The 11,526-nt window shown below is 39.5% G+C and overlaps 1 protein-coding gene across 1 annotated transcript; it reads right to left on the bottom strand.

Annotated features, from left to right (window-relative positions):
* Positions 1 to 3,116: 3,116 nt before the first annotated feature.
* Positions 3,117 to 11,526, bottom strand: LOC146457161 (dipeptidyl peptidase 1-like). Its single transcript, XM_085092278.1, has 5 exons — positions 11,090 to 11,526; positions 9,064 to 9,283; positions 8,426 to 8,673; positions 4,378 to 4,644; positions 3,117 to 3,691 (listed from the first exon to the last, which is right to left on the bottom strand). The coding sequence occupies exons 1-5, from the start codon at positions 11,514 to 11,516 to the stop codon at positions 3,477 to 3,479; spliced, it is 1,377 nt and encodes a 458-aa protein (XP_084948404.1). The 5' UTR covers positions 11,517 to 11,526; the 3' UTR covers positions 3,117 to 3,476.

Below are 11,526 nucleotides of genomic sequence, written 5' to 3'. Positions count from 1 at the left end.
CTTCACAATGCGTGGTTTTGTCTTATCTGAATATGGATCAGTTTACTTGGTTCCGGGGGTGATCTATGGGTACCACTAGAGAGATTTAGCATCGCGTATATGTGAAACGCGAACGGCAAAAATGGCCACGTGACCACGATTTCCCCGCCATTTTTCGCGTTTTCAAGCCGGCCGTTTCTACGCGAAAACAGGCTATTTCGCGTTTGCCGTCTACGTGAGAACTACGTAAGAATTTCTTCCTTTTTTTCTTTATACACATATAAGTAGTTAATTGTTGAAAACAAGTGACCTAATAATTTTTCTGGCAAGCCGTACCAGGGCAAATTAAGTTTCATGTTTAAAAATCCTTCATAACTCACTCCTTGCCGCACTTTTTGTTCATGAACTCACCACAGTGAGTCGCAAAACAACTTTATCGAAACTCGCAAAAATTAAAGCTAAAGTCAAAAGGTTCACGCTATTTTACGTGAAACGTGAAACGGCAAGGCGACGTTTGCCGTTTCACGTAAATAAACGCGATGCTAAATCACTCTACTAATTAAAGGTAACGTTAAGCGAAAGGGACACGTAAAAAAAATAGACAACCATTGCTCTAAAGTAAAACGTCCTTTGCCTTACTCAGTTCAGTGTCAGTAGATCTTGTTATACTCAGTTTCATGAGATATTATACATACAGGGAGTATCTGTCTTACTTGCATTTTAACAAAATACAAAAGTACAATTGTTGATTCTTCTACAACAACATATCCAGCCCCCACCCCACTTCACCTCATCCGTGCTATTCAAATATATCTGTTCGATTCAAATATATACTTTCATCTCATCACTTCCGCAGGTTTATTACGGACTCATAAAATGACCAGCTCCCAGTTGGTTTGATAGCTCAATTGGTAGAGCACTACACCGGTATCGCAGAAGTCATGAAACCTGTATTTTTATCAGGAATTCTTTTCGTAACTGCTTAAGTTGCGTATTGAACTGTGATGATCGCTCACTTATTCATTCTTTCTTCCACAGCTCAAATGTATGAATTTTCGTATATTTACTTTCATATTTTGTTCTTTTAAGTATCGGTGTGTTTGAACAGATGTAAAGCACACGGCTGAACTGGAGGGGAAGTCGGTAGAGTGTATGATCATGAATACCTGCGAATCGTTGGTGAACCACCAACTAGCCAACTGGCAGAGGGTAGTTACTTCAAAGCGTGCTGAAGCAACATTTTTTTTAATATAAAAAAGTTTGTGAAGTTCAAATTTAGCCTTCTGGTCGGACTCGCAATTGCGTTTGCACATTTCTTCAAATTGATATACGCCAAAGTGCAAACGAGCAAATTATTAAGTTTTGTCTTGAGATTTCACATTGAAGTAAGGCGCTGGCCTTGACCGCTGGTTTTCTAGAAGTAACTGAAATGGAAATTCATGTGGTGCTAATTTACGTTTTGAATCCTTGAAAACGACCGGTGTTTGGGTTTAAAACTAAAAGTTGAAAAACAACCCATTGACTTTGTTACCTCTTGCGTAAGAAAGGCGGAATGACAACCTAACTAAAACGCCGTGTTTTTCAAAGAACGTACGTTTCTCGAACCAGAACCTACTAGCCATTCTACGAACACAACTAGACACTCAACAAACTACACTTTCTGACGAGTTTGATCGAAAATGCTGGTCTTCCTCATCAACACCAGATGCTTCCCCAACAAGATTCCTCTTTAATGATTTCTGAACAGCATCGCGTCCTGCGGACTATTGGCAAAGCTGACCTCGTTTTCTTGTCGGCGTAAAATGGAAGTAAGCCGAAATCATTAAGCGCCTCTTACGATCTTTGAGACAGTCCAGCGGCTTTGCCACTGACACGCGAGGTGACATATGCGGGAAGAATTATTGTAACGTCACAAAGGAACGAGTGATTAAGTTTTTATTACGTTTTGATAACCTACAGTCCTAGAAAACTATATTTGGGTTTCAGGGTTTTATCAACTGACAATGTAAAACTTAAACCTAAAACTACCCACTACTTACATAATGATCTAAAGAACAGGGTCCCAAACAGGTTTTAGGTTCCAGGGACGAGTTGCACAAAACTAAACGGCGGGCGTAAATGTTATTGCAGACGTTAAAATACTGAATGTGACTGGGCTGAAGGTCTGGCGTTAGCAGTTACGCCCGACGTTAAATTTTATGCAGCTCACCCCAGGGCTCCGGGCTAATAAACACAGGACCAAAAACTCAGGGCCCTAGGGCTCCATGAATTCACTCCAAGGCTCCGTAGCCTGCGAGAGCTTGCTCGCAGGTTACCATTTAGCGAGAGTAGGTATTTTCGTTCAGACCCCAAGTCTAGAAAGGCTTTAGGCTCCAGGCACCACTGCATAGATTTTGGGGCCCCGGGAATTCAAAGACCTCCTTTCCCCCTCCCCCCTTACAGGCCCGTAGCAGGGGGAGGGGCAGGGGGGGCTTGAGCCCTCCCCCCTTCCCCCCCCCCCCCAGAATTTTTGGAAGTTACAAAACAGTTTGCCAAAAAATAAATAATTAAACCAAATTAATGTGCAGCAATCAGTCTTAAACCCTGACGCTGCAAATGCCTTTTCACAGCCCTTTAAAAATGTGTTTACTACCTTTCAGTTTCCTTCGCTAACAGTTTGTTTTTATATACAACAACAACAACAACAACAAAGGTACTCCTACCTTGTGAATCGGAAATAAGAACCAAAATGGATCGAAATCAACCAATCGTAAGCCCTAAAAGCTGTTAAAATAAACTACTTGTTTTCTAAGGCATCCGCTCATTTATAGCAATACAAATGTCCTTAGACCTCCTTAGTGTATAACAATTTAGTGTTCTCGCGTTGTCGAAAGACACGCAAATATGTCCTCTCAAGAGCCAGAGAAAAAATTCTCCCACAGTCGGATTCTTACTGCCCGGTTAAAGCCAAATTTTAAAAGATAAAGGAAAATTTGTCGTCGTTTGTTTACGTCCTCCTTCAAACGTGAAATTAGGAAACTTCACATGGTAGTCCACGTAAAAGAAACGGCAAAAAAATGTACCAAAAAGTGCGATGCAGGTGCAAAGTTATTATTTTACTTACTAAATCTACTTTTTTTTCTGTTTTTTTTTCTGTTCTCGTTGCATCTTAAACTCCCTAATCAGTCTGGTTTTTTAGGGGGTGACGGGAAGGGAAGGGGGGGGGGGGGGAGTAGTTTCTTTAACCATTTTGCTGAGCCCCCTCAGTTGTTTTAGCCTTGCTACGGGCCTGCCTTAATACCCTTAAAGTACAGATCAAACAGTGTACCTGAACGAAAGCAAAAAAGCGATGACGTTATCCCCTAAGCTTGTTCCAGTGTTTCTTCAAAACGCAACGAATTTACTATCTTATCATTTAAAAAACTCTCTTTGTAGCTCTTTGTAGATTCTAGCTAAGTGTCCCTTGATAGACCCTGAAATATTCAGTTTCTCAAAGATTCAAAAGCGAAATGCAATGTTCAGTTTAGAACTGGTTCGGCAGCCACAGCAATGCTTTCAATGGAACATTCGTCAGTTCCTCGACGGATGCGAAAATATCCGCTCTCGCCCCATTCCTCTCCCCAGCTATTTTTCATAATCCAGAACTTCTCTCCAGTTTCCTTGTCAGCTCCATAGCCCACGGCCAGCACTGCATGGTTGGTGATCTCGAATGGGTTGAATTTATCTTTTAAACCTGTGTGACGTAAAAATGGAGATTTAAATTGAAGGTCAATAGTGTGACAGTGAAGCCATGCCGATGGAATAAGTAAAAAAACCAACGATTAACAACAGTCTAACAAGGGGCTCACCCAGCTCAACTCATTAATTAGTCAAATATTTCCCCCATCATGCAAACATCTTTTAAGAATTTTTTTCGGACAATGCTATAATAAACCCCTTGCAAAATGGCTGTCACAATTCCTGCACGCTGATTGGCTTGTAGCTATTGTCTATAAGAGTGCAGACAATAAAACAATGTCATGTTTAACGCGCCCACTTTCTCAATGGAAAATCAAGCCCATTCCGCTTGTATTTTTCCATGTTATTGTAATTATTAATAATAATTTATTATTATTATTATTATTATTATTATTATTATTATTATTATTATTATTATTAACTATTATAAAACAAACCAGCAGGTAGTTTTCTATGGTCTGTACTCTTATAGACCATAAAACAATGCCACAAAATGTTAAAACGCGGCAGTGATACCACTCGCCTCTACTTGAGTTTTGGACTTTTCATGGCATTTTATGGTCCATAATTAGAGTATACAACTGTAGACCATAGAAAACTGCTGTCGATATGTTAACTAATGAAACAATAAGTTTTTATAAACATGAGGGAATTTTTGGCAAAGAGTTTAATGCATCACACCTGTGTGATGGTAAATTCCTGATTTGTAGTTGAAGAAGTCATTATAGACTTCAAAAGCCACTGCCATAGGACCATTCTTTACCAGCTCCAATCTCATCAGCGCCTCATTACATGCTCCATAGAAACCACCAACATAGTGATACCCAGTCCCAAACTGCCGAGGGCACTTCTTCTCGTTGCACGGAGAGTCATGGTCTTCATATGGAAAACACTGCTCATCAACCAACCCAAAGTCTTCGGCATACTTGCTTATCAGGTAGGGGAATCCTGGATAAGAATATATGAAAAACACTCAAGACTAGGCTGCATTCATTATGTATGCTACAGGGGGGGGGGCAGAGGATTTTTTTTTCAGCGGCTCGGTTTTTTATATCCCCCCCGAGGTCCATACAAATTTTCAGAACCCCCCCAAGCAATCAGCCGAAAAATGAATACCCCCTCCCTCCCCCCTCACAAGAAATATCAAAATAAATATCTGTATAATAGTAAGAGACATGTTTAATAAGAACATCGAGAGAGCTCTGACTGTTTATGTCATACCTATGCCAGCCAGTTTAAAAATGATTGAAAATGACAATGTTCTACATTTTATGGTCATATCTTTTTCTTTTTCAACCTTAATGGCTTAATTATTTGTTGTCTTGATAAGTGGCAGATATAGCAGGGGGTGCATGTGGACCCCTTTCAAACTGGTACAGAAAATTCATTGAACATTTAAGTGCATATTTGTTGTTCAATTTCATAAAACTGTGCACTGAATTACATTGTTTTCTTTTGCATTCGTTGATTTAATAAAGTTGCGCTGCTTAGACTGAGGTTGCATTAAATATTTCCATTTAAGATGTTTTACTTTCTATACTGTATCGAAACATTACATCTACAGGCCAGGCACACTACTTGAAAAACTTCAAAATAGGTACTATATATAGTCTCTCAGAATAATAGAGGTACCCTTGTTGCTTACAATCCTTGAAAGAAGCTGCTGTACTTATCTTTTCTTTTCTCACTTTTTAAAACCATTACAAAAGCTAGACAGAATCTTACAAAAAATAAGCATCCCCCCAGGAGATATTTAAACAATTTTCATATCCCCCCTTTTTTTGCTCTAAAAATTTGATAATCCCCCCCTAAAATCCTCTGCCCCCCCCCCCCCCCCCCTGTAGGATACATAATGAATGCAGCCCTAGACAAGTAAGAATTATGGAGCAATTAGGGCAACTTGAAAGATTAAGGGGAAAAAATATACAGTCGAACCTCCCGTAAGCCACCACCCATCATGTCAAGGATATGTGGTCGCTTACGGGAGGTGGTCGCTTACCAGAGGTCAGACCACAGGGGGTCTAAATTTCGGGTAATTTACATATGGTAATTGCGGAGACCTAACCCTTTTGCCAGTGCTTATCGAAACCCAAAGTAATAACTTTCCTTTAGACTGTCTGATTTAGGAGCAAACCGTAAACAGGGCTTCTGATATTATGCGATGTTGCGATTTCGCATAATTGACCTAAAATCGCAACAAATCGCATAATTCATGAAAAATCGCAGAATTTGTACAAAATCGCACAATTTAAGAAAAAAAAGAACAAAATCTCGCTTAATGTTAAGTTCTCCGATAATTTAAATGTTATCTCAAGGAGTTTTTTTCTTTCAAAGGGTGTCAAAAATCACCTGGAAGCGTTCATTCGTTGAACAAGTGAACAAACAGGCGTTCTATGCTTCATTTTACATGTTGGGGACCTGGTGCTGGTTTTCAATATTACGCGAGTGATCATTGGCATGGAATAAACAATCCTTTTATGTTAATACACCAATCACAATCATTGATATATTTTTTAAGATGTCATTTGATCCTTTCATACTTGCAATGTAGGTATTGGTGTGAAAACTGCTCGATAGTCGCTTGCAATATGTAGTTATTTTGTTTAAATTGAAACAAACATCCTCATTATGGATAAGTTTATTGTTCAAACGCCGAGTGCTTCTTCGCAGAAGAAAAAAAGATCGCACCTTCGTGTAAATATTTCGGTGAAAGACCGGGCAAGAAAGTACCGTGAAGGAATTTTTCATGTTGAAGATGGTCTGTTGTTTTGCTCTTCTGTTTTGATCATCTTCGAAAGTTTGTGACCTTGAAGCTGAGTCACACAAGCGGGACGCGGAAAAAATTGCGGGTGGAAAGCAACAAAAGCTGACTGACCAAATTAGCAATACCTGATTTTCAATAATTTGAAATGATCAGGCAACAAATGATTTATTTCAGCTGTTTCTTGAATTCTCCGTGCTCTAATTGCTTCTTGAACAGCAAAAAATGGATTATGCTTCTCTTAGACCTAATAAAACAAGGTTAAATAAGCTAAAATGAAATCGCATAATTTGCCGCATAATAGACCTTTCTTGCCGCATAATGAGACTTAAAAGTGCCGCATAATTTCCAAATTTTTTTCGCACCCTATCAGAAGCCCTGCGTAAAGGGCGTTTTTGCAATGTTACATTTCAAGCGTAAAACATCTACAACTTTCGCGCTTGTTTGATTGTAACATAATCCAGTTGATGTTCTTTATCGCCACAATTTTTCGTTGTTGAGTAATACAAGGTTGAGAGAGTCATCACCGGTCATGCATGTACATGCGTACTATTTAAAAGATAAGAGAGTTTCTTTCCTACAAGGGATTCAACCTGATTAAAGTTTATTTCAGTGTACACCATAGTGCATGTGTATGTTATCAATATTATTGTTTCGAGAGACACTTCCGGTAGCACCGGCTGTGAGATTTTAATACGGCGTCTGCTGTAGTGATGTGGGCCAATATGTTACAGCGATACATTTTGCAATTTTCGCCGGTGAGAGAAACAGCAGATTGTGTGTCATGTGGTCGCCTACGGAAGGTTGAAAACAACTGAAAATTTTAAACATTCATCGCTAAAAGTGGTCCCTTACGAGAGGTGGTCGCCTACGAGAGGTGGTCGCCTAGGAGAGGTTCCATCTATAGTGGTTTGACTTGAAAACTTTTGGTATTTTGGAAAAGTGGTCGCTAATGAGAGGTGGTCGCTGACGAGAGGTGGTCGCAAAGGGAGGTTCGACTGTAGTTATAGTTTCAACAATTTTGTATTCCACAAGACAAATTAAATTAATGGGAAGAATTAAGTATTATATAGAAAAATTGAAATCAACGCCAAAATGGAGCTGGACCAAAAACATGCAAAAAAGTGACTGAATAAAGTGTTTGTACTGCAATGACAAGCATATAATATATAATTCATGGCCCCAACTGACACTGACGATTTTATGATCCCAATAAAATCAGAACAGTACCTCATGCCCAGTTCACTGTTGCTCATGCAGGCTTATCTCAGTCAAGTAATGAATTGTCAAAACTTAGGTATTACACCATTTCCCTCCAACTTTTGAAAATACGGTAGAAGCCTGCTAACTCAAACTCTACCTATTTAAAAAAAACGTCGGTCAGTAAAGCTTAAACTGTCAAAACATGCATAGCTCATTGAGTGACATTTCCAAATCTGAAATATTTATTGACAATGTTTGTAATGTATGGAAACACTGATTTTAACCTTATCGATCTTAAAATAGTGGCTAAAATTCCTGGCCAAACTTAATGTTCTTATCAATCTTATAAGATAAACTCATTGCACCAAAGTGCCTCGTGTTTGTGAAAAAATGATAAAGCTATGACATTTTATTTATGATTAACAGGATACTTGAAATTCAAAACCAACCACTAATTACTCAAAGCCCTTTTAACTAGAAATATTTCTGGTTTCCCTTGGGACGTCAAATTAATTAGCAGGGTTCTAATGTAACTCAGAGTAAAGTACACTTTCCAAATTTGCTTTTCTTCTTCCGATGTTCGTCTTGCATGCAAATATTCTGGCATTATTGTTCTGGTCAACTACAAATTGAAGAAATGACCTCTTGTACACAGTACTGTCATCAGGCCTCGACCTGCTCCCACCTTTGGACCATACCCATATACCTTGAACACAATGTGATAACAAAAAATGAAGGGCCTGACCTCAAATATAACTGTCATACCTCCTTCACAGCCTTGGGAATACTCTGAGCAGCTCACAATGTCTTGTGTAGAAAACACAGGTGTTTTAGTCCCATTCGTCAAAATTCGAACCCTTGCCTCAAACATAGCTAGTGTGCCAAATGCATAGCAGCTACCACACGAGCCCTGATTTCTGATAGGACTGACGTAATCTTTTCCATCAACATTCCTCCAGTCAAACTCCTCTGGTAAAGCCTGTGCTGCTAAGAGATCTACCTCAGTAGCTGGGCTGGAAAGGAGGATTCAAGTACTCAAAAAGAGATATTTGAAAATAGTAAACAGCATTCTTCTTCTCGCACAGACTACTTGTTTATGTTTTAAAATGGCTTAGATTAGAAAGACACGAATTTCGTCATACACTGTAGTAGCACTTTAACAGACCTCACTTGGATTAAAATCAGACCTAGTTCAGGGTATAAAAATTAGCCAAAGCAAACTAACTTAACACTCTAAACTTCAAATCAAATGAAATGAAATATCCTATTATCCACTCCCCCTCTGGGTTTTTCAGGAATAATTTACAACACTTTGCCCAGGCATTTTTTGCCAGGCAGCATTGCTTCAGGCATGGCCCAATGCTAGAGATTTTGTGTACCCAATTATAAGAACTTTGACTGACCTTGGCTGAGGAAAATCAAATCTCTTTCGCCCACCAGCACGGGACATTAACTGTCCCACAGTCATTCCACTATAATAGTCATACACCACAGCTTTCCATGAACTCTGAACACTGTTAATTTGATCAATAAACTTGTAACTGGAAATAAACTCCATATTATGAAGTCCTTTGAGCAGCTTCAAGTTTTGTTCTTTTGGTGGGACCTTGGAGAGCTTTTGTCCTGATGAAATAAATTTGGAGATTTAAAGGTCAAAATAACTGATGAACCTTTCCTGTAAAGTAAAAACTTGATCAACTGTTACCATAACCTAAATACCTAATCCTCTTCTGTTGAACTTGAATTTCTGGCAAAGAATGACATTCTGGCCATAACAAAGCTTTTCGGCCCGAAATGCTTTCGGATTTTTTGAGAAAATATGCACACCAGGCAGGCCTCTGAAATTCATAGCCTTTTTGAGACCTAATAGTCTCTAGAATCCAGATCTATTTCTGTAAAATCCATACCCATTTTCAGACCAAAACGGCTCAAAAACTATACCCTTTTCCAAGGCCGCACATCCATCTATAGCCTGGAAATCCTCAGGTTTCTCAACTACCCAGGGTTGGGACTCTTATATGAAAGGGGTGTGGGGATGCTCATCGGAAATTTTAAATTTAACCCAAAAAGGAGACCAATCTGGGCGTGGCCAAAGCTTTTTTTTTTTTACCTCTAAACAAGATTATTTTAAAACACAGACAAATATCTATATTTTATATTTCTTTGTGTGCAACCCTAAACAAGACCTTCACAGCTAAATATAATGGCATTTTGCCCAGAAGACCCTAAAGCCACACGTTGAAACTTCTAAGGTCAGCACACACGAGGGGACTAGTCGCAGGGACTTGTTTCAGGAACTAGTCCGCTGCAGGGTTTACACGATGGAACAAGTTGCGGGGACAAGTTCCTTGAAGGGTTTACATGGGAGGACCTGTTACACATCGAAATAACAAAATTTAGGGCACTTTCACTGAAATTCTGGGAAGCATAGAGACGAAAAAGGAGCGGTCCAAAACAGTGAAACCGAATTTACTAATTAAATCACAAAACATTGAAATACACATACACATCAATAAAACAGCTGTTGTTGATCTATAAAATTAATCAGTTATTTATAAGTTCGAAAACGCTTTTTTTTTCACCTAGCGTTCGGCATACTACTGATTCAAAGCAGAAAAACAGCAGTTATTCAAACAAGGCCTTAAATTCAAACAAAACTTACATGTAAATACTAATATTATTATTAAACTTCACCGTCGCCCTCCATCTTGAAACGGAGTTCTTAAAGGATAATGGGACCTGAAATACTGATCAGCGATTGGTTTATTTTCATTTGGTCGCAGGAACTTGTCCCACAAACAGTTCACACGCAGGGTCCAGCACAATTTGAGGGACCAAGTCCCCGGGACTCGTCCCACGAATTCAAACCATGTTTGATTTCGTGGGACAAGTCGCAGGGACCAAAATTTGGTCCCTGCGACTAGATTTTTTCATGAAAATTAGTAGTTCACAAGAAGGGACTTGGTCCCAGGGACTAGTCCCTTTATGTGTGCCGACCCTTAGCTCAAACTTTGCGTGCAACGGCGCTGCGAAACAAGTTTCAGCAGGTGTTGAACCGTGTAACATGATCGGTTTCGTAAAACTTCTTCGAACTTCCGTTGCGAGACAAGTTTCACGAAGAGTAGAACCGCTTTCTACTTCTGGAACGACTCGCAACGGTCGCAGTGGTGAAAAATTAAAACAAGAGTTTGACCGTGTAACTCAACTTCGTGAAACTGTTTCGCAGCGTCGTTGCACAAAAGTTTCAGATAAAAGTTTCAACGTGTAACTGCGTCTTATTAAATTAAGTGAGACCAAATCCAAAATTGACACCCCTAAGCGAGACAACGAGCGTCCCCAAAATGATGGATCTTCCGTGAAAGAAGTGTGTTTGATTGGATAAAAAATTGTGATTTGTTCCTATCTGAAGCCAGCTTATTCACCACTTACCCTTGTAACAGGCCCAGTTACCCGGTTTGTATTTCGCTGCGTCATGGCTCCATCCATGAAACGTTTTGTCGCACAAACTCACAACGTTTTCGCCACTTTTCTCGAAGGCAGAAAATGCAAAATATTTCTTGTTGTTTAACTGCACCTCAAATCCTTGATTGTAGATCATGGTCCAGAATCCCAAATTGCCGTCACCATCCATTACAATGTCAGGAAACAACAGGTCGACCTGAAGCTCCGACACAACTTTGAAGTCCTTGGAGCAGTCGATCGTGTTGTCATTTCCTCCTTCTCCAATAGAAAACATCCAGGTCCCACGTATTTCCTCGTATGTGCAGTTAGCTGGAGTATCTGCACTAATAACAGTGCAGAAGGAAAGTAAAAACAGGACCACAGAAGAAAACACCAAGAACGCCATTTTCTGCATCTGTTTCCGT

This window comes from Pavona decussata, unplaced genomic scaffold (genome assembly GCF_977016875.1).
Source record: "Pavona decussata unplaced genomic scaffold, jaPavDecu1.1 SCAFFOLD_245, whole genome shotgun sequence".
In the NCBI taxonomy this organism is placed as follows: Eukaryota; Metazoa; Cnidaria; class Anthozoa; order Scleractinia; family Agariciidae; genus Pavona; species Pavona decussata.
The sequence above is the reverse complement of the archived record's forward strand: the minus strand, read 5'-3'. Positions and strand labels throughout refer to the sequence as shown.